General features: G+C 43.2%; 1 protein-coding gene across 2 annotated transcripts in view; it reads left to right on the top strand.

Moving 5' to 3' along the window:
- LOC139413903 (poly(rC)-binding protein 4-like) overlaps nt 1-24,287 on the top strand; it is a 137,317-nt gene that overhangs the window by 74,127 nt on the left and 38,903 nt on the right. For both annotated transcript variants that reach the window (XM_071161751.1, XM_071161750.1), the window contains exons 3-5: nt 2,619-2,642; nt 8,232-8,264; nt 17,909-18,025. In XM_071161751.1, the coding sequence (XP_071017852.1) occupies nt 2,619-2,642; nt 8,232-8,264; nt 17,909-18,025 (174 nt within the window). The remainder of the gene's footprint in view (nt 1-2,618; nt 2,643-8,231; nt 8,265-17,908; nt 18,026-24,287) is intronic.

The raw sequence follows: 24,287 nt of genomic DNA, 5'->3' as shown, positions 1-24,287 counted from the left end.
TTGTGGCTGTCTGGGGGGGTCTAGTGGTTGTCTGGGGTGGTAGAGTGGTCTAGTGGCTGTCTGGGGTGGTCTAGTGGTCTAGTGGCTGTCTGGGGTGGTCTAGTGGTCTAGTGGTTGTCTGGGGTGGTCTAGGGGTCTAGTGGTTGTCTGGGGTGGTCTAGTGGTCTAGTGGTTGTCTGGGGTGGTCTAGGGGTCTAGTGGTTGTCTGGGGTGGACTAGTGGTCTAGTGGCTGTCTGGGGTGGTATAGTGATCTAGTGGCTGTCTGGGGTGGCCTAGGGTCTAGTGGCTGTCTGGGGTGGTCTAGTGGTCTAGTGGCTGTCTGGGGTGGTCTGTCTGGGGTGTCTGGGGTGGTCTAGGGGTTTAGTGGCTGTCTGGGGTGGTATAGTGGTATAGTGGTCTAGTGGCTGTCTGGGGTGGTCTAGTGGTCTAGTGGCTGTCTGGGGTGGTCTAGGGGTCTAGTGGCTGTCTGGGGTGGTCTAGGGTCTAGTGGCTGTCTGGGGTGGTCTAGTGGTCTAGTGGCTGTCTGGGGTGGTCTAGGGGTCTAGTGGCTGTCTGGGGTGGTCTAGGGGTCTAGTGGCTGTCTGGGGTGGTCTAGGGGTCTAGTGGCTGTCTGGGGTGGTCTAGGGGTCTAGGGGTCTAGCGGCTGTCTGGGGTGGTCTAGTGGTCTAGTGGCTGTCTGGGGTGGTCTAGTGGTCTAGTGGCTGTCTGGGGTGGTCTAGGGGTCTAGTGGCTGTCTGGGGTGGTATAGTGGTCTAGTTGTCTAGTGGCTGTCTGGAGTGATCTAGTGGTCTAGTGGCTGTCTGGGGTGGTCTAGTGTTCTAGTGGTCTAGTGGCTGTCTGGAGTGGTCTAGTGTTCTAGTGGTCCAGTGGCTGTCTGGAGTGGTCTAGTGGTATAGTGGTCTAGTGACTGTCTGCGGTGATCTAGTGGTCTAGTGGTCTAGTGGCTGTCTGGGGTGGTATAGTGGTCTAGTGGTATAGTGGTATAGTGTTCTGGTGGTCTAGTAGCTGTCTGGGGTGATCTAGTGTTCTAGTGGTCTAGTGGCTGTCTGGGGTGGTCTAGTGGTCTAGTGGCTGTCTGGGGTGGTCTAGTGGTCTAGTGGTCTAGTGGCTGTCTGGAGTGGTCTAGTTGTCTAGTGGTCTAGTGACTGTCTGGGGATGTCTAGTGTTCTAGTGGTCTAGTGGCTGTCTTGGGTGGTATAGTGGTCTAGTGGTCTAGTGCCTATCTGGGGTGGTCTAGTGGTCTAGTGGTCTGGTGACTGTCTGTGGTGGTATAGTGGTCTAGTGGTCTAGTGGTCTGGTGACTGTCTGGGGTGGTCTAGTGGTCTGGTGACTGTCTGGGGTGACATAGTGGTCTATTGGTCTAGTGGTCTGGTGACTGTCTGGGGTGGTCTAGCAGTCTGGTGACTGTCTGGGGTGGTATAGTGGTCTAGTGGTATAGTGGTCTAGTGTTCTAGTGGTATAGTGTTCTAGTGGTATAGTGGTCTACTGTTCTAGTTGTCTAGTGTTCTAGTGGTCTAGTGGTATCGTGGTATAGTGTTCTAGTGGTCTAGTGGTATAGTGGTATAGTGGTGTAGTGGTCTAGTGGTATAGTGGTATAGTGTTCTAGTGGTATAGTGGTATAGTGTTCTAGTTGTCTAGTGATCTAGTGTTCTAGTGGTCTAGTGGTATAGTGGTATAGTGTTCTAGTGGTATAGTGGTATAGTGTTCTAGTTGTCTAGTGTTCTAGTGGTCTAGTGGTCTAGTGGCTGCCTGGTGTGGTCTAGTGGTCTGGTGACTGTCTGGGGTGGTCTAGTGGTATAGTGTTCTAGTGTTCTAGTGGGAAGTGGCTGTCCGGGGTGGTTATAGTGTTCTAGTGGTCTAGTGGTCTGGTGACTGTCTGGGGTAGTCTAGTGTTCTAGTGGTCTACTGTTATAGTGGTATAGTGTTCTAGTGGTCTAGTGGGTGTCTGGGGTGGTGTAGTGGTCTGGTGACTGTCTGGGTGGTATAGTGTTCTAGTGGTCTAGTGGTCTAGTGTTCTAGTGGTCTAGTGGCTGTCTGGGGTGGTATAGTGGTCTAGTGGCTGTTTAGGGGGGTCTAGTGAATGTCTGGGGTGGTATAGTGGCTGTCTGGGGTGGTCTAATTGCTGTCTAGGGGGTCTAGTGACTGTCTGGGGTGGTATAGTGGTCTAGTGGTATAGTGGTCTGGTGACTGTCTGTGGTGGTATAGTGGTCTAGTGGTCTAGTGGTCTAGTGACTGTCTGGGGTGGTATAGTGGTCTAGTGGTCTGGTAACTGTCTGGGGTGGTCTAGTGACTGTCTGGGGTGGTATAGTGGTCTAGTGGTCTGGTGATTGTCTGGGCTGGTCTAGTTGTCTAGTGGTCTGGTGACTGTCTGGGGTGGTCTAGTGGCTGTCTAGGTGGGTCTAGTGACTTTCTGGGGTGGTCTAGTGGCTGTCTAGGGGGGTCTAGTGACTTTCTGGGGTGGTCTAGTGACTGTCTAGGGGGGTCTAGTGACTGTCTTAGGTGGTATGGTGGTGTAGTGTTACAGTGGTCTACCACCCCAGAGAGCAACTTGACCACTAGATGACTCCTGACAGGATTAAATCAATATAGTGACATTTTCCTTTCTTTCCTTTTGCAGGAAGTTGGCAGCATCATCGGAAAGGTGAGACGCAGCCTTTCTCTCGCTCTCTGTTTCTCTCTGTTTCTCTCTGTTTCTCTCTGTCTCTCTCTGTTTCTCTCTGTTTCTCTCTGTCTCTCACCCCTCCAATTCTAATTATGTCTGTATCTCTGTCTCTCTCTGTTTCTCTCTGTCTCTCACCCCTCCAATTCTCTGTCTGTCTGTATCTCTGTGTCTCTCTGTCTCTCTGTCTCTCTCTGTCTCTCTCTGTCTCTCACCCCTCCAATTCTCTCTCTGTCTCTCTCTGTCTCTCTCTGTCTCTCTCTCTGTCTCTCACCCCTCCAATTCTCTGTCTGTTTCTCTCTGTCTCTCACCCCTCCAATTCTCTGTCTGTTTCTCTCTGCCTCTCACCCCTCCAATTCTCTGTCTGTCTCTCTCTGTTTCTCTCTGTCTCTCACCCCTCCAATTCTTTGTCTGTCTGTCTCTGTCTCTCTCTGTCTCTCTCTGTCTCTCTCTCTGTCTCTTACCCCTCCAATTCTCTGTCTGTTTCTCTCTGTCTTTCACCCCTCCAATTCTCTGTCTGTTTCTCTCTGCCTCTCACCCCTCCAATTCTCTGTCTGTCTCTGTCTCTCTCTGTCTCTCTCTGCCTCTCACCCCTCCAATACTCTCTCTGTCTCTCTCTGTCTCTCTCTGTCTCTCTCTGTCTCTCTCTGTCTCTCTCTGTTTCTCTCTGTCTCTCACCCCTCCAATTCTCTGTCTCTTTCTCTCTGTCTCTCACCCCTCCAATTCTCTGTCTGTTTCTCTCTGTCTCTCTCTCTCTCTCTGTTTCTCTCTGTCTCTCACTGTCTCTCTCTGTCTCTCTCTGTCTCTCACCCCTCCAATTCTCTGTCTGTCTCTCTCTGTCTCTCTCTGTCTCTCTCTGTCTCTCACCCCTCCAATTCTCTGTCTGTTTCTCTCTGTCTCTCTCTGTCTCTCTCTGTTTCTCTCTGTCTCTCACTGTCTCTCTCTGTCTCTCTCTGTCTCTCACCCCTCCAATTCTCTGTCTGTCTCTCTCTGTCTCTCTCTGTCTCTCTCTGTCTCTCTCACCCCTCCAATTCTCTGTCTGTTTCTCTCTGTCTCTCACCCCTCCAATTCTCTGTCTCTTTCTCTCTGTCTCTCACCCCTCCAATTCTCTGTCTCTTTCTCTCTGTCTCTCACCCCTCCAATTCTATGTCTGTTTCTCTCTGTCTCTCACCCCTCCAATTCCCTGTCTGTCTGTCTGTCTGTCTGTCTGTCTGTCTGTCTGTCTGTCTGTCTGTCTGTCTGTCTGTCTGTCTCTCTATCTCTCTCTCTCTCTCTCTCTCTCTCTCTCTCTCTCTCTCTCTCTCTCTCTCTCATCCTCTCCCTCATCCTCTCCCTCATCCTCTCTCTCTCTTCCCCCTCTCCCTCTCCTTTCTCTCACTGTCTCCCTCCCTCCCCCTCCCCCTATGTCGTCATCCCTGTGGTCTGTGAATCGGTTGGCACAATCGTGTAGACCAGAGCCTTAATATTGATTATCCAAATATAAGGCTCTGGTGTACACTGACTACACATACAGAGTTCCTGGGTGAGGTTATTGTTTCCATCAGGTCATATTCAGTAGAAGTCAGTTCCTATAACAGCTCTGTCAGGTGCTGTTCAGTAGTAATCAGTTCCTATAACAGTTCTCTCAGGTGCTGTTCAGTAGTAATCAGCTCCTATAACAGCTCTGTCAGGTGCTGTTCAATAGTAATCAGCTCCTATAACAGTTCTGTCAGGTGCTGTTCAGTAGTAATCAGCTCCTATAACAGCTCTGTCAGGTGCTGTTCAGTAGTAATCAGCTCCTATAACAGCTCTCTCAGGTGCTGTTCAGTAGTAATCAGCTCCTATAACAGCTCTGTCAGGTGCTGTTCAGTAGTAATCAGCTCCTATAACAGCTCTCTCAGGTGCTGTTCAGTAGTAATCAGCTCCTATAACAGCTCTCTCAGGTGCTGTTCAGTAGCATCTCCTCTTTCTTAACATAGTATCATTTTAAATACATTTGAGGAGGAATTATATGATATTAGTATGATGTCTGGCTCCTGCGTCAACATCAAGTTGTACTTGTAATCTAGATACTAGAGACTCCAGTGATCATGAGGAGCCACGAAGAAAAGGTACAGTACTCTGTTATTAACTGACAGACAAACGCCTTCAGTCCTGATCTTCAGTGTGGTCCTGAACAGTGAGAACAACGTTAAAGGTTGATGACTGCACACTACACTCAACCCTGTGGCGTACTCACAGGCATGCAACCTGGCAGTGTACTGTAGCTCACAGGCATGTAGCCAGGCAGCGTACTATAACTCACAGGCATGCAGCCAGGCAGTGTACTGTAACTCACAGGCATGCAGCCAGGCAGTGTACTGTAACTCACAGGCATGCAGCCAGGCAGTGTACTATAACTCACAGGCATGCAGCCAGGCAGTGTACTATAACTCACAGGCATGCAGCCAGGCAGTGTACTATAACTCACAGGCATGTAGCCAGGCAGTGTACTGTAACTCACAGGCATGCAACCTGGTAGTGTACTGTAACTCACAGGCATACAGCCAGGCAGTGTACTGTAGATCACAGGCATACAACCAGGCAGTGTACTGTAACTCACAGGCATACAGCCAGGCAGTGTACTGTACATACTGCAGCCGTACAGTGGCTGTGTGTCCTTGGCTCTACCCAGCACTACCCAGCAGAGCCAATGCAGACATCAGAGCTTGTCCTGAGGGCTGACATCCAGCTAACCTGCTGCTAATACACCTCTCTAACACACACACACACACACACACACACACACACACACACACACACACACACACACACACACACACACACACACACACACACACACACACACACACACACACACACACAGAGAGAGAGAGGGCCCTGTAGATATCAGACATCAGAGCTTATCCTGAGGGCTGACCTCCAGCTAACCTGCTGACAATACACCTGAGCCAGTCATTTCATCTAGCTAGTTCTCCACGTACTGTACTATAGTAGGAGACGGAGTCCAGATCCACAATAGAACAGTAGAACAGTGGAACAGTGGAACAACAGAACAGTAGAACAGTAGAACAGCAGAACAGTGGAAGAGTAGAACAGTAGAACAGTAGAACCGGCCTGCCTGCAGACATTAGAGCTTGTCTGGCTCAGGGATTTACCCTGCTGCTAAAATAACTCTGACACACACACACACACACACGCACACACACACACGCACACACAGACACACACACACAAACACGCACACGCACATGCACACACAGACACGCACATAGACACACATACAGACAAGCACGAAGACACGCACACAGGTACACACACACACACACACACATACAGATGGACACACACACACACAGATACACACATATACACACACACACACACACACACACACACACACACACACACACACACACACACACACACACACACACACACACACACACAAACAATCAGATGGACACACACAGAAACAGGAGCAGGAGCAGGAGCAGGAGCAGTCCTATTCCATCTAGAGCAATCAGGAGCAGTCCTATTCCATATAGAGCTGTCCGGAGCAGTCCTATTCCATCTAGAGCTATCAGGAGCAGTCCTATTCCATCTAGAGCAATCAGGAGCAGGCCTATTCCATATAGAGCTGTCAGGGGCAGTCCTATTCCATATAAAGCAGTCAGGAGCAGTCCTATTCCATCAACAGCACTCAAGAGTAGTCCTATTCCATCTAGAGCAGTTAAGAACAATCCTATTCCATCTAGAGCGGTCAGGAGCAGTCCTATTCCATCTAGAGCGGTCAGGAGCAGTCCTATTCAGTCTAGAATGGTCAGGAGCAGTCCTATTCCATATAGAACAGTCAGGAGCATTCCTATTTCGTCTAGAACAGTCAGGAGCAGTCCTATTCCGCCTAGAATGGTCAGGACCAGTCCTATTCCATCTAGAATGGTCAGGAGCAGTCCTATTCCATCTATAATAGTCAGGAGCAGTCCTATTCCATCTAGAATAGTCAGGAGGAATCCTATTCCATCTAGAATAGTCAGGAGCAGTCCTATTCCTTCTAGAACAGTCAGGAGCAGTCCTATTCCGCCTATAATAGTCAGGAGCAGTCGTATTCCATCTAGAATAGTCAGGAGCAGTCCTATTCCGTCTAGAACAGTCAGGAGCAGTCCTATTCCATCTAGAATAGTCAGGATCAATCCTATTCCTTCCAGAGCAGTAAGGAGCAGACCTATTCCATCTAGAGCTGTCAGGAGCAGTCCTATTCCATCTAGAACAGTCAGGAGCAGTCCTATTCCATCTAGAGCGGTCAGTAGCAGTCCGATTCCATCTAGAGCGGTCAGGAGCAGTCCTATTCCATCTAGAACAGTCAGGAGCAGTCCTATTCCGTCTTGAACAGTCAGGAGCAGTCCTATTCGGTCTTGAGCAGTCAGGAGCAGTCCTATTCGGTCTTGAACGGTCAGGAGCAGTCCTATTCCATCTAGAGCGGTCAGGAGCAGTCCTATTCCATATAGAGCTGTCAGGGGCAGTCCTATTCCATCTAGAACAGTCCAAACCAGTCAGACCATCGAAAGCAATCAGGTGCTCAGAGTGGATGGATGTGTACTCTACTGTAGTTCTTCTACCTCCACTGTGATTTAAAGGCCAAAAACAGCAAACTGACAACCACACCACTAGGTTTGCTTTATATTTATATTGATGATTGACAGGTGTACTAAACTTATAAAACATGGGTGTTCAATACACATCATATTTTTGTATGTCCAAAATGACAATAGGCCAACATATCACAGATTGCATATTTTACAGAATACCAGTTTGCCATGTTGTAGCAGCTGGATACTGGATTATTTACGTGATTGGTTCCACCTCCTCCACACCAATCTATTGTCCCTCAACAGGAACAACTCTCTCTCTCTCTCTCTCTCTGTCTCTCTCTCTCTCTCTGTCTCTCTCCCTATCTCTCGCTCTATATCTCTCTCTCGCTCTCTCCTTCTCTCTCTCTCTCTCTCTCTCTCTCTCTCTCCCTCTCTCTCTGTCTCTCTGTATCTCTCTCTCTCTCTCTGTCTCTCTGTATCTCTCTCTTTATCTCTCTCTCTATATATATCTCTCTCTCGCTCTCTCTCTCTGTGTCGCTCTCTCCTTCTCTCACTCTCTCTGTCTCTCTCTCTTTCTTTCTCTCTTTCTCTCTCTCTCACTCTGTGTTAAAGTCATTCAGGGGTTATTGGTTCCTCCACCGACCAATCTATGTTCCCTCAACAGGAACAGAATGCTCCCCAAGAGACACATTCATGCACAAGCCTAATTGCTCTGGATCTGATATTCCTTTTAGGATTCCTCCATTATAGCCAAGTCAGATAAAAAGACAATGAAGGACACATTGAAATGCAGTGTTTACCGAACTCACTTCTAAAAACCAAACCTCCCAACGTGTGTGTTACAGTAAGGATTCTGTTGTATGTCTGAAATATGTTGGACTTATAATTTAACCACATCAAACTCATTGAATAATAATGAGAAGTTTGAAGGAGTGAAGGACAGAACTTAAAACAAAACCTGTTGAATGTGTCTAAAAGTTTGTGTCTTTCCACTCCACAGAAAGGAGAGACGGTGAAGAAAATACGAGAAGAGGTAAGTTCTCCAGATTACATACTGTAGTAACACGGTCCTCTGTAGCTCAGCTGGTAAAACACGGTGCTTACAATTACACGATTGTGGGTTTGATTCCTGGGACCGCCCATAACTAAAAACAAATGATGGAAGGTGATTTTGATAAAAGCCTTTTTCTAAATGGTATATTTTCTATTACATTATTAAACCTGCCGTACTTACGCACCTGAAATTGAGATACAGTATCCATGGATACACACACACGACCTGTCAAAAGGTTTAGAACACCTGCTCATTCAAGGCTTTTTCTTTCTTTTTGGACTCTTTTGTACGTTGTAGAATAACAGTGAAGACGTCAGGACTGTTAAATAACACATATGGAGTCATCTAGTAACCAAAAAAGTGTTGAACAAATCAAAATATATTTTATATTTGAGATTCTTCAAAGTAGCCACCCTTTGCCTTGATGACAGCTTTGCATACTCTTGGCATAAATATAAAATATATTTTGATTTGTTTAACACTTATTTGGTTACTACATGATTCCATATGTGCTATTTCATAGTTTTGATGTCTTCACTGTTATTCTACAATGTAGAAAATAGTTTTAAAAAAGAAAGAAAAACCCTTGAATGAGTAGGTGTTCTAAATATTTTGATCGGTAGTGTACATACTTAAACATTTAGGTATATAGCTTAAAGAGAAACCCAACACATTTTGTCTTGTACCTCTATATATACCTCCATAACTCAGCGTCTTGGTTTCTACAGTTTGTGATGGATCCACATAAATACTTTATTTCCATCTAGAACTTGAAACCAAACACATATTTTCCTACGCTCCTATATCTATCTATATAATGCACCTCGGCATCTTCGCTGACAGGAAGAGGAAGCATGAATATTTTAGTCTCAAGGGCAACCGATACACAGCACAAACCCACAAAATCACTCAAACATAATAAGTGGCACAGGATTGCAAAGCTATGAAGGTGAAGTGAAATGGAAAGACACTGAAAAACACAGAAGAAAATGTAATGGGTGACTGAAACATGGAAGAAAATGTAATGGGTGACTGAAACATGAAAGAAAGTATAATGGGTGACTGAAACATGGAAGAAAGTATAATGGGTGAAAAGGAAGAAAGTATAATGGGTGACTGAAACATTAATGAAAGTATAATGGGTGACTGAAACATGGAAGAAAGTATAATGGGTGACTGAAACATGGAAGAAAGTATAATGGGTAACTGAATCATTAATGAAAGTATAATGGGTGACTGAAACATGGACAAAAGTATAATGGGTGACTGGAACATTAATGAAAGTATAATGGGTGACTGAAACATGGAAGAAAATGTAATGGGTGACTGAAACATTAATGAAAGTATAATGGGTGACTGAAACATGGAAGAAAGTATAATGGGTGACTGAAACATGGAAGAAAGTGTAATGGGTGACTGAAACATTAATGGAAGTAAAATGGGTGACTGAAACATTAATGAAAGTATAATGGGTGACTGAAACATTAATGAAAATATAATGGGTGACTGAAAAATTACAGAAAGTATAATGGGTGACTGAAACATTAATGAAAGTATAATGCGTGACTGAAACATTAATGAAAGTATAATGGGTGACTGACACATGGAAGAAAATGTAATGGGTGTCTGAAACATTAATGAAAGTATAATGGGTGACTGAAACATTAATGAAAGTATAATGGGTGACTGAAACATGGAAGAAAGTATAATGGGTGACAAAAAAAATGGAAAAAAATGTAATGGGTGACTGAAACATGGAAGAAAGTATAATGGGTGACTGAAACATTAATGAAAGTATAATGGGTGACTGAAACATTAAAGAAAATGTAATGGGTGACTGAAACATGGAATAAAGTATAGTGGGTGACTGAAACATGACAGAAAGTATAATGGGTGAATGAAACATTAATGAAAGTATAATGGGTGACTGAAACATTAATGAAAGTATAATGGGTGACTGAAACATGGAAGAAAGTATAATGGGTGACTGAAACATGGAAGAAAATGTAATGGGTGACTGAAACATGGAAGAAAGTATAATGGGTGACTGAAACATTAAAGAAAGTATAATGGGTGACTGAAACATTAAAGAAAATGTAATGGGTGACTGAAACATGGAATAAAGTATAATGGGTGACTGAAACATTAATAAAAGTATAATGGGTGACTGAAACATTAATAAAAGTGTAATGGGTGACTGAAACATTAATGAAAGTATAATGGGTGACTGAAACATGGAAGAAAGTATAATGGGTGACTGAAGCATGGAAGAAAATGTAATGGGTGACTGAAACATTAATGAAAGTATAATGGGTGACTGAAACATTAATGAAAGTATAATGGGTGACTGAAACATGACAGAAAGTATAATGAGTGACTGAAACATTAATGAAAGTATAATGGGTGACTGAAACATTAATGAAAGTATAATGGGTGACTGAAACATTAATGAAAGTATAATGGGTCACTGAAACATTAATGAAAGTATAATGGGTGACTGAAACATTAATGAAAGTATAATGGGTGACTGAAACATTAAAGAAAATGTAATGGGTGACTGAAACATTAATGAAAGTATAATGGGTGACTGAAACATTAATGAAAGTATTATGGGTGACTGAAACATGGAAGAAAGTATAATGGGTGACTGAAACATGGAAGAAAGTATAATGGGTAACTGAAACATTAATGAAGGTATAATGGTTGACCGAAACATGGACAAAAGTATAATGGGTGACTGGAAAATGGAAGAAAATGTAATGGGTGACTGAAACATTAATGGAAGTATAATGGGTGACTGAAACATGGAATAAAGTATAAAGGGTGACTGAAACATTAATGGAAGTACAATGGGTGACTGAAACATTAATGAAAGTATAATGGGTGACTGAAACATTAATGAAAGTATAATGGGTGACTGAAACATTAATGAAAGTATAATGGGTGACTGAAACATGACAGAAAGTATAATGGGTGACTGAAACATTAATGAAAGTATAATGGGTGACTGAAACATGGAATAAAATGTAATGGGTGACTAAAACATTAATGAAAGTATAATGGGTGACTGAAACATTAATGAAAGTATAATGGGTGACTGAAACATGGAAGAAAGTATACTGGGTAACTGAAACATGGAAGAAAATGTAATGGGTGACTGAAACATGGAAGAAAGTATAATGGGTGACTGAAACATTAATGAAAGTATAATGGGGGACTGAAACATTAATGAAAGTATAATGGGTAACTGAAACATTAATGAAAGTATAATGGGTGACTGAAACATGGAAGAAAGTATAATGGGTGACTGAAACATGGAAGAAATTGTAATGGGTGACTGAAACATGGAATAAAGTATAATGGGTGACTGAAACATTAATGAAAGTATAATGGGTGACTGAAACATTAATGAAAGTATAATGGGTAACTGAAACATTAATGAAAGTATAATGGGTGACTGAAATATGGAAGAAAGTATAATGGGTGACTGAAACATGGAAGAAAATGTAATGGGTGACTGAAACATGGAAGAAAGTATAATGGGTGACATGGAAGAAAGTATAATGGGTGACTGAAACATTAATGAAAGTATAATAGGTGAGTGAAACATTTTAAAAAATGTAATGGGTGACTGAAACATTAATGAAAGTATAATGGGTGACTGAAACATTAATGAAAGTATAATGGGTGACTGAAACATGGAAGAAAGTATAATGGGTGACTGAAACATGGAAGAAAGTATAATGGGTGACTGAAACATGGAAGAAAATGTAATGGGTGACTGAAACATTAATGAAAGTATAATGGGTGACTGAAACATGACAGAAAGTAAAATGGGTGACTGAAACATTAATGAAAGTATAATGGGTGACTGAAACATTAATGAAAGTATAAGGGGTGACTGAAACATGGAAGAAAATATAATGGGTGACTGACACATGGAAGAAAATGTAATGGGTGACTGAAACATTAATGAAAGTATAATGGGTGACTGAAACATTAATGAAAGTATAATGGGCGACTGAAACATGGAAGAAAGTATAATGGGTGACTGAAACATGGAAGAAAATGTAATGGGTGACTGAATCATTAATGAAAGTATAATGGGTGACTGAAACATTAATGAAAGTATAATGGGTGACTGAAACATTAATGAAAGTATAATGGGTAACTAAAAACATTAATGAAAGTATAATGGGTGACTGAAACATGGAAGAAAGTATAATGGGTGACTGAAACATGGAAGAAAGTATAATGGGTGACTGAAACATGGAAGAAAATGTAATGGGTGACTGAAACATTAATGAAAGTATAATGGGTGACTGAAACATGACAGAAAGTATAATGGGTGACTGAAACATTAATGAAAGTATAATGGGTGACTGAAACATTAATGAAAGTATAAGGGGTGACTGAAACATGGAAGAAAATATAATGGGTGACTGAAACATTAAATAAAATGCGATGGGTGACTGAAACATTAATGAAAGTATAATGGGTGACTGAAACATTAATGAAAGTATAATGGGCGACTGAAACATGGAAGAAAGTATAATGGGTGACTGAAACATGGAAGAAAATGTAATGGGTGACTGAATCATTAATGAAAGTATAATGGGTGACTGAAACATTAAAAAAAATGTAATGGGTGACTGAAACATTAATGAAAGTATAATGGGTAACTGAAACATTAATGAAAGTATAATGGGTGACTGAAACATGGAAGAAAGTATAATGGGTGACTGAAACATGGAAGAAAATGTAATGGGTGACTGAAACATTAATGAAAGTATAATGGGTGACTGAAACATTAATGAAAGTATAATGGGTGACTGAAACATCAATGAAAGTATAATGGGTGACTGAAACATGACAGAAAGTATAATGAGTGACTGAAACATTAATAAAAGTATAATGGGTGACTGAAACATTAATGAAAGTATAATGGGTGACTGAAACATTAATGAAAGTATAATGGGTGACTGAAACATTAATGAAAGTATAATCGGTGACTGAAACATTAAATAAAGTATAATAGGTGACTGAAACATTAATGAAAGTATAATTGGTGACTGAAACATTAATGAAAGTATAATGGGTGACTGAAACATTAATGAAAGTATAATGGGTGACTGAAACATTAATGAAAGTATAATGGGTGACTGAAACATGGAAGAAAGTATAATGGGTGACTGAAACATGGAAGAAAGTATAATGGGTGACTGAAACATTAAAGAAAATGTAATGGGTGACTGAAACATTAATGAAAGTATAATGGGTGACTGAAACATTAATGAAATTATAATGGGTGACTGAAACATGGAAGAAAGTATAATGGGTGACTGAAACATGGAAGAAAATGTAATGGGTGACTGAAACATTAATGAAAGTATAATGGGTGACTGAAACATGACAGAAAGTATAATGGGTGACTGAAACATTAATAAAAGTATAATGGGTGACTGAAACATTAATGAAAGTATAAGGGGTGACTGAAACATGGAAGAAAATATAATGGGTGACTGAAACATTAAATAAAATGCGATGGGTGACTGAAACATTAATGAAAGTATAATGGGTGACTGAAACATTAATGAAAGTATAATGGGCGACTGAAACATGGAAGAAAGTATAATGGGTGACTGAAACATGGAAGAAAATGTAATGGGTGACTGAATCATTAATGAAAGTATAATGGGTGACTGAAACATTTAAAAAAATGTAATGGGTGACTGAAACATTAATGAAAGTATAATGGGTAACTGAAACATTAATGAAAGTATAATGGGTGACTGAAACATGGAAGAAAGTATAATGGGTGACTGAAACATGGAAGAAAATGTAATGGGTGACTGAAACATTAATGAAAGTATAATGGGTGACTGAAACATTAATGAAAGTATAATGGGTGACTGAAACATCAATGAAAGTATAATGGGTGACTGAAACATGACAGAAAGTATAATGAGTGACTGAAACATTAATAAAAGTATAATGGGTGACTGAAACATTAATGAAAGTATAATGGGTGACTGAAACATTAATGAAAGTATAATGGGTGACTGAAACATTAATGAAAGTATAATCGGTGACTGAAACATTAAATAAAGTATAATAGGTGACTGAAACATTAATGAAAGTATAATTGGTGACTGAAACATTAATGAAAGTATAATGGGTGACTGAAACATTAATGAAAGTATAATGGGTGACTGAAACATTAATGAAAGTATAATGGGTGACTGAAACATGGAAGAAAGTATAATGGGTGACTGAAACATGGAAGAAAGTATAATGGGTGACTGAAACATTAAAGAAAATGTAATGGGTGACTGAAACATTAATGAAAGTATAATGGGTGACTGAAACATTAATGAAATTATAATGGGTGACTGAAACATGGAAGAAAGTATAATGGGTGACTGAAACATGGAAGAAAATGTAATGGTTGACTGAAACACGAAAAAAAGCATAATGGGTGACTGAAACATTAATGAAAGTATAATGGGTGACTGAAACATTAAAGAAAATGTAATGGCTGCCCAGGTCTATCAGGGTCCAGGTCTATCAGGGCCTAGGTCTGTCGTGGTCCAGGTCTGTCAGGGCCCAGGTTTGTCAGGGCCCATGTCTGTCAGGTCCCAGGTCTGTCAGGGCCCAGGTCTGTCAGGTCCCAGATCTGTCAGGGCCCAGGTCTATCAGGGCCCAGGTCTATCAGGGTCCAGGTCTGTCAGGGCCCAGGTCTGTCAGGTCCCAGGTCTGTCAGGGCCTAGGTCTGACAGGGCTCAGGTCTATCAGGGCCTAGGTCTGTCGTGGTCCATGTCTGTCAGGGTCCAGGTTATCAGGGCCCAGGTCTGTCAGGGCCCAGGTCTGTCAGGGCCCAGGTCTATCAGGGTCCAGGTCTGTCAGGGCCTTGGTCTGTCATGGTCCAGGTCTGTCAGGGCCCAGGTCTATCAGGGCCCAGGTCTATCAGGGTCCAGTTCTGACAGGGCCCAGGTCTGTCAGGGCCCAGGTCTGTCAAGGCCCAGGTCTATCAGGGTCCAGGTCTATCAGGGCCTAGGTCTGTCATGGTCCAGGTCTGTCAGGGCCCAGGTCTATCAGGGCCCAGGTCTATCAGGGTCCAGGTCTGACAGGGCCCAGGTCTGTCAGGGCCCAGGTCTGTCAGGGCCCAGGTCTATCAGGGCCTAGGTCTGGCAGAATCTGTGCAGAAGATCTAGGTGCTGCTGTAGGCCCTCCTGGGTTGGGGACAGAAGTCCCAGATAATCAGCAAACAGTAGACATTTGACATCAGATTGCTGTGATAAAGTAAATCTGTCTCCACGGTGGAGATAAAAACATTATCATGGGAAGAAGCAGAGCAGGGAGTCCTTTAGATTGACCAGAGCCTGAGTGAGATCACGTACGCACAGACACACACACACACACCGGAAGAAACAGACAGGAGCTAGGAGCCCTGCAGTACAATGAATCACACACACACACACACACGAGACAGACACAGACGTGCATACACACACACGCAGAGCTGAGACCAACTCATGCAGGCATTCGCAGACAGAGTGACAGAGATCACATGTAAATGAAACAGACAGGAGAGGACCTGGGAACCTTGTAATGCAATGAATCACACACACACACGGACGAGACACACACACACACACACACAGCCAACACACACCCACCAAGGAATCAAAAAGAGTTGACACACACACACACAGCCGAAACACACGCACACAGACACAAATCTTTAGCCATTGTCAGTGAGTCCTCAGATGAGCTGCTTGCTGAAAGACTCAGAGTGGGGAGGGAGGATATAAAAACACCATCATTACAGCCTTCCTGTTCTCCCCCTTTATCTTCCTGTTCTCTCCCTTTCTCTTCCTGTTCTCCCCCTTTCTCTTCCTGTTCTCCCGCTTTATCCTCCTGTTCTCCCCCTTTATCTTCCTGTCTCCTTCCTGTTCCCCCCTTTCTCTCCCTGTCTCCTTCCTGTTCTCCCCCTTTATCTCCCTGTTCTCTCCCTTTCTCTTCCTGTTCTCCCCCTTTATCTTCCTGTTCTCTGCCTTTATCTTCCTGTTCTCCCCCTTTCTCTTCCTGTTCTCCCCCTTTCTCTTCCTGTTCTCCCCCTTTATCTTCCTGTTCTCCCCCTTTCTCTTCCTGTTCTCCCCCTTTATCTTCCTGTTCTCCCCCTTTCTCTTCCTGTTCTCCCCCTTTATCTTCATGTTCTCCCCCTTTCTCTTCCTGTTCTCCCCCTTTCTCTTCCTGTTCTCCCCCTTTCTCTTTCTGTTCTCTCCCTTTCTCTTCCTGTTCTCCCCCTTTCTCTTCCTGTTCTCCCCCTTTCTCTTCCTGTTCTCCCCCTTTCTCTTCCTGTTCTCTCCCTTTCTCTCCCTTTCTCTGTTCTCCCCCTTTCTCTTCCTGTTCTCTCCCTTTCTCTTCCTGCTCTCTCCCTGTCTCCCTCCGTTCTCCCTTCATTCTCCCCCTTTCTCCTCCTTGTCTCTCTCCATCCTCCCCCTTTCTCTCCCTGTCTCCCTCCTTTCTCCCCCATTCTCCCCCTTTCTCTCCTTTCTCCTCCATTATCACAGCTTCCTTTCCCTCCATTCTCCCCCTTTCTCCTCCTTTTCTCCCTCCGTTCTCCCCCTTTTTCCTCCCTGTTCTCCCTCCATTCTCCCATTTCTTTCCCTGTTCTCCCTCCATTCTCCCCCTTTCTCCTCCCCGTCTCTCTCCATTCTCCCCCTTTCTCCTCCCTGTCTCCCTCCTTTCTCCCTCCATTTCCCCCCTTTCTCTCCATCTCCCTCCTTTCTCTTCCTATCTCCCTCCGTTCTCCCTCCATTCTCCCCCTTTCTCTCCATCTCCCTCCTTTCTCTTCCTGTTCTCCCTCTGTTCCCCTCTATCTCCTTTCTTTCTTACATTCAATAAAGATTCACATACACGCTCACACACACAATATTTCCCCATGCATATTTCAGTATTAAAGGCCTGTTCCTGTTTCCATATTTCAGTATTAAAGGCCTGTGTGTGTGTGTGTGTGTGTGTGTGTGTGTGTGTGTGTGTGTGTGTGTGTGTGTGTGTGTGTGTGTGTGTGTGTGTGTGTGTGTGTGTGTGTGTGTGTGTGTGTGTGTGTGTGTGTGTGCGTGCGTGTGCGTGCGTGCGTGTGTGTGTGTGTAAGTGTGTGTTTGTATGCGTGTGTGTGTGTGTATGCGTGTGTGTGTATGCGTGTGCGTGTGTGTGTCTGTGTGTGCATGCGTAGTTCCACTGAAGGACATGACGATGTTCACTACACAACATGGCTGCTCTTTGAAGAAGTGGTTCAGCTCTCTCTGGGCCTAGAGCTGGCCTAGCATGGCTCCTCCTACTTCCTACTGCACAGCTAGCTCAGATCTCACACACATGCACACACACACACACACACACACACACACACACACACACACACACACACACACACACACACACACACACACACACACACACACACACACACACACACACACACACACACACACACACACACACACACTTGCACACTTCACACACGTGCAAAGCAGTGCAGCAGAATGAATGTTGTCTTCTGTTCTCTTCTCCTCCTCCCCACCTCTCCATCCCTCCATCCCTCTATCCCTACATCACAGAGCAGCGCCCGTATCAACATCTCAGAGGGCTCGTGTCCAGAGAGGATCATCACTATTACAGGACCTACAGACTGTGTCTTCAGAGCCTTCACTATGATCACTCTCAAACTGGAAGAGGTATGTCTCTCTGCCTGTCACTCTGTCTGTCTGTCTCTCTCTCGCTCTGTCTGTCTGTCTGTCTGTCTGTCTGTCAGTCTGTCAGTCTGTCTGTCTGTCTCTCTGTCTCTCTCTCTCTCTCTCTCTCTCTCTCTCTCTCTCTCTCTCTCTCTCAATTCAATTCAATTCAATTCAATGGGCTTTATTGGCATGGGAAACATGTGTTAACATTGCCAAAGCAAGTGAGGTAGATAATATACAAAAGTGAAATAAACAATAAAAATTAACAGTAAACATTACACATACAGAAATTTCAAAACAATAAAGACATTACAAATGTCATATTATACATTATACATTATACATTTCCCCCAGTAGATATGGGAGTTTATCAAAATTGGATTTGTTTTTGAAATCTTTGTGGATCTGTGTAATTTGAGGGAAATATGTGTCTCTAATATGGTCATACATTGGACAGGAGGTTAGGAAGTGCAGCTCAGTTTCCAACTAATTTTGTGGGCAGTGTGCACATAGCCTGTCTTCTCTTGAGAGCCAGGTCTGTCTATGGCGGCCTTTCTCAATAGCAAGGCTATGCTCACTAAGTCTGTACAAAGTCAAAGCTTTCCTTAAGTTTGGGTCAGTCACAGTGGACAGGTATCTGCCACTGTGTACTCTCTGTTTAGGGCCAAATAGCATTCTAGTTTGCTCTGTTTTTTTCCAATGTGTCAAGTAATTATCTTTTTGTTTTCTCATGATTTGGTTGCGTCTAATTTTGCTGTTGTCCTGGGGCTCTGTAGGGTGTGTTTGTGTTTGTGAACAGAGCCCCAGGACCAGCTTCCTTACGGTACTCTTCTCCAGGTTCATCTCTCTGTAGGTGATGGCTTTGTTGTGGAAGGTTTGGGAATCGCTTCTTTTTAGGTGGTTGTAGAATTTAACAGCTCTTTTCTGGATTTTGATAATTAGTGGGTATTGGCCTAATTCTGCTCTGCATGCATTATTTGGTGTTCTACGTTGTACACGGAGGATATTTTTGCAGAAATCTGCATGCAGAATCTCCATTTGGTGTTTGTCCCATTTTGTGAAGTCTTGGTTGGTGAGCGGACACCAGACCTCACAACCATAAAGGGCAATGGACTCTATGACTGATTCAAGTATTTTCAGCCAGATCCTAATTGGTATGTTGAAATGTATATTGCTTTTGATGGCATAGAATGCCCTTCTTGCCTTGTCTCTCAGATCGTTCACAGCTTTGTGGAAGTTACCTGTGGTGCTGATGTTTAGGCCAAGGTAGGTATAGTTTTTTGTGTGCTCTAGGGCAAAGGTGTCTAGATGGAATTTGTATTTGTGGTCCTGGCGACTGGACCTTTTTTGGAACACCATTATTTTGGTCTTACTGAGATTTACTGTCAGGGCCCAGGTCTGACAGAATCTGTGCAGAATGTCTAGGTGCTGCTGTAGGCCCTCCTTGGTTGGTGACAGAAGCACCAGATCATTAGCAAACAGTAGACATTTGACTTCAGATTCTAGTAGGGTGAGGCCGGGTGCTGCAGACTTTTCTAGTGCCTGCGCCAATTCGTCGATATGTATGTTGAAGAGGGTGGGGCTTAAGCTGCATCCCTGTCTCACCCCACGACCCTGTGTGAAGAAATGTGTGTGTTTTTTGCCAAATTTAACCGCACACTTGTTGTTTGTGTACATGGATTTTATAATGTCGTATGTTTTACCCCCAACACCACTGTCCATCAATTTGTATAGCAGACCCTCATGCCAAATTGAGTCGAAGGCTTTTTTGAAATCAACAAAGCATGAGAAGACTTTGCCTTTGTTTTGGTTTGTTTGGTTGTCAATTAGGGTGTGTAGGGTGAATACATGGTCTGTTATACGGTAATTTGGTAAAAAGCCAATTTGACATTTGCTCAGTACATTGTTTTCATTGAGGAAATGTACAAGTCTGCTATTAATGATAATGCAGAGGATTTTCCCAATGTTACTGTTGACGCATATTCCAAGGGAGTTATTGGGGTCAAATTTGTCTCCACTTTTGTGGATTGGGGTGATCAGTCCTTGGTTCCAAATATTGGGGAAGATGCCAGAGCTAAGGATGATGTTAAAGAGTTTTAGTATAGCCAATTGGAATTTGTTGTCTGTATATTTGATCATTTCATTAAGGATACCATTCACACCGCAGGCCTTTTTGGGTTGGAGGGTTTTTATTTTGTCCTGTAGCTCATTCAAGGTAATTGGAGAATCCAGTGGGTTCTGGTAGTCTTTAATAGTTGATTCTAAGATTTGTATTTGATCATGTATATGTTTTTGCTCTTTATTCTTTGTTATAGAGCCAAAAAGATTGGAGAAGTGGTTTACCCATACATCTCCATTTTGGATAGATAATTATTCGTGTTGTTGTTTGTTTAGTGTTTTCCAATTTTCCCAGAAGTGGTTAGAGTCTATGGATTCTTCAATTACATTGAGCTGATTTCTGACGTGCTGTTCCTTCTTTTTCCGTAGTGTATTTCTGTATTGTTTTAGTGATTCACCATAGTGAAGGTATAGACTCAGGTTTTCCGGGTCTCTATGTTTTTGGTTGGACAGGTTTCTCAATTTCTTTCTTAGATTTTTGCGTTCTTCATCAAACCATTTGTCATTGTTGTTCATTTTCTTCGGTTTTCTATTTGAGATTTTTATAATGGATAGGGAAGCTGAGAGGTCAAATATACTGTTAAGATATTCTACTGCCAAGTTTACACCTTCACTATTACAGTGGAACGTTTTACCCAGGAAATTGTCTAGAAGGGATTAAATTTGTTGTTGCCTAATTGTTTTTTGGTAGGTTTCCAAACTGCCTTCCTTCCATCTATAGCATTTCTTAATGTTACTCAGTTCCTTTGGATTTGATGCCTCATGATTGAGTATTGCTCTGTTCAAGTAGACTGTGATTTTGCTGTGGTCTGATAGGGGTGTCAGTGGGCTGACTGTGAACGCTCTGAGAGACTCTGGGTTGAGGTCAGTGATAAAGTAGTCTACAGTACTACTGCCAAGAGATGAGCTATAGGTGTACCTACCATAGGAGTCCCCTCGAAGCCTACCATTGACTATGTACATACCCAGCGTGCGACAGAGCTGCAGGAGTTGTGACCCGTTTTTGTTTGTTACTTTGTCATAGTTGTGCCTAGGGGGGCATATGTGGGAGGGAATGCTGTCACCTGCAGGCAGGTGTTTGTCCCCCTGTCTCTTTGTGTCTGTCTCTCTCTCTCTCTCTCTCTCTCTCTCTCTGCCTGTCTGTCTGTCCGTCTGTGTCTGTCTGTCTGTCTGTCTGTCTGTCTGTCTGTCTGTCTGTCTGTCCCTCTGTGTCTGTCTTTGTCTGTCTGTCTCTCTGTGTCTGTCTCTCTTTCTATCTGTCTGTCACAATCAAAGTGAAAAGGCCAGACAGGAAGCTCTCCCTCTCTTTCTAACTTGCTCGATTAGTTAAGGTTCAGGTTAGTTGACATTCAGGTAAATTGACATTCAGGTAAATTGACATTCAGGTAAATTGACATTCAGGTTAGTTGACATTCAGGTTAGTTGACATTCAGGTTAGTTGACATTCAGGTTAGTTGACATTCAGGTTAGTTGACATTCAGGTGTGCTAGGTGTTAAATAGAGGAGGGTTGCAGTACAGTACTCTCATCCACATACAGAACAGTTTCATGAAATCAAGGGTTTGTTGTGTTACAGTACATATCAAGTCTTTGAATGATTTCTGAGGATGTTGCTGCTAGGTCAATTCAATAGACCTTGATCAGTGAGCTGACTGAGTTAAGTGTAACATTAATTTATATGCTGTTAGTGCGGTTTAAAATGCTGTTAGTTTAAAATGCTGTTAGTGTGGTATTCATTAAACATCCAGTAGGGATTTTCTCTTCCTGTCTCTCTCTCTCTCTCTCTCTCTCCCTCTCTCTCTCTCTCTCTCTCTCTCCCTCTCTCACCCTCTGTCTCACAAATACTAATAGAAATCTAGCAAGAATCTCCTCTCTCCGCCCCACTGTTATCTCCTTTCATCCCTTCACAGTGAGGACAGAGTTGTCATAGTAACCCTAGGGGGGCCTGGAGCACTGCTCTAGCTCAGGTGTGTGATGTAGAACATGTTACTGTGATGAAGAGCAGGATATAGTGATGTAGAACACGTTACTGTGATGAAGAGCACGCTATAAGGATGTAGAACATGTTACTGTGATGAAGAGCAGGATATAAGGATGTAGAACACTTTACGGTGATGAAGAGCACGCTATAAGGATGTAGAACACTTTACAGTGATGAAGAGCAGGATATAGTGATGTAGAACATGTTACTGTGATGAAGAGCATATTTAGTCTGTAATTCATAAGGAGCTCCATTCAGCTGTGTCTCTTTCCTTCCTGGTTTTTGCTATGAACAGATCAGCACAGTGTATGTCTGATTCTCCCCTAGAAATAAACCAACTCTGTGTAATAGTTGGTGTTCTGTAACTCTTAAACACACACAGAGAACAGAGCAATGGAAGAAGAAAAAAACACAAGAAGAGCCAGTACCAACCGCCTACTGCTAACCAAACATTTGGCAGAGTGAGAAGAAGAGCCAGTACCAACCGCCTACTGCTAACCAAACATTTGGCAGAGTGAGAAGAAGAGCCAGTACCAACCGCCTACTGCTAACCAAACATTTGGCAGAGTGAGAAGAAGAGCCAATATCAACTAAGCTACCCAAACATGAAATCTTCCTCTGAAGACATAAAAAGCGTTTTGCTTCTACTGTTACAAAAATATATGCCTGCTCATTCGTTCTAAACAACCGATTAATATACCTTCATTGCCGTTTTATCTCTCTCAGCTGAGAAAGTGTATATAATTCTACGATCCAATTCTGCTTAACGCTTAGAATCAAGCAATGTATCAGACATTCATTATATAGTCTGTTCATGTGGAGATTGAGACCTAGGCCTAAAACCTAATTTCCATACCATCATACCACTAAGAATGAGACAGAGACAGAGACAGAGACAGAGACAGAGACAGAGACAGAGACAGAGACAGAAACAGAGACAGAGACAGAGAGAGAGAGAGAGACAGAGAGAGAGAGAGACAGAGAGAGAGAGAGAGACAGAGACAGAGACAGAGACAGAGACAGAGACAGAGACAGAGACTGAGACTGAGACTGAGAGAAATATGCCCAACCCCTTGATAATTTATACTCACATTGTATTTGGAGAGAACATTGCACATTGGGAGAGTAGGCCTAAGTAAAGGAACCGTAACAGTGGTTCAGTTCATGTAGCCTCTAGCGTCACGTGATGGCCAGGCTATTTACATGTTAAATGCTACCGAAGTCCTGCTAGGGCTAATTGATGTGTGCAATGTTGGGGCCATGATTTAGGATTATATTTATTACCTAAATTAAGGCAATAGTCAGAGTGAGAGTCAGAGTGGGAGTGAGAGTGGGAGTGAGAGTGAGAGTCAGAGTCAGAGTGAGAGTCAGAGTGAGAGTGAGAGTCAGAGTGAGAGTCAGAGTCAGAGTCAGAGTGGGAGTGGGAGTGAGATTGAGAGTGAGAGTTGGAGTCAGAATGAGAGTGAGAGTGAGAGTCAGAGTAAGAGTGAGAGTGAGAGTCACAGTCAGAGTGGGAGTGAGAGTCAGAGTGAGAGTCAGAGTCAGAGTGAAAGTCAGAGTGAGAGTCAGAGTCAGAGTCAGAGTGAGAGTGAGAGTGAGCGTGGGAATGAAAAGTCTGTCTCTGTGTGAGAAAGACTATTTCTAGGCCATTGGTCAAACATACTGTAGAGATTATTAGCCTGAGTTTACCTGGCCAGGTCACAGGCCACTGGTCAAACATACTGTAGAGATTATTAGCCTGAGTTTACCTGGCCAGGTCACAGGCCACTGGTCAAACATACTGTAGAGATTATTAGCCTGAGTTTACCTGGCCAGGTCCCAGGCCACTGGTCAAACATATTGTAGAGATTATTAGCCTGAGTTTACCTGGCCCGGTCACAGGCCACTGGTCAAACATACTGTAGAGATTATTAGCCTGAGTTTACCTGGCCAGGTCACAGGCCACTGGTCAGACATAGAGATTAGTAGCCTGAGTTTTTCTGGCCAGGTCACAGCCACTGGTCAGACATAGAGATTAGTAGCCTGAGTTTTTCTGGCCAGGTCACAGCCACTGGTCAGACATAGAGATTAGTAGCCTGAGTTTTTCAGGCCAGGTCACAGCCACTGGTCAGACATAGAGATTAGTAGCCTGAGTTTTTCTGGCCAGGTCACAGGGCCTTAGCCA

The sequence above is a fragment of the Oncorhynchus clarkii genome, chromosome 7 (genome assembly GCF_045791955.1).
Source record: "Oncorhynchus clarkii lewisi isolate Uvic-CL-2024 chromosome 7, UVic_Ocla_1.0, whole genome shotgun sequence".
Classification (NCBI taxonomy): Eukaryota; Metazoa; Chordata; class Actinopteri; order Salmoniformes; family Salmonidae; genus Oncorhynchus; species Oncorhynchus clarkii.
The sequence above is the reverse complement of the archived record's forward strand: the minus strand, read 5'-3'. Positions and strand labels throughout refer to the sequence as shown.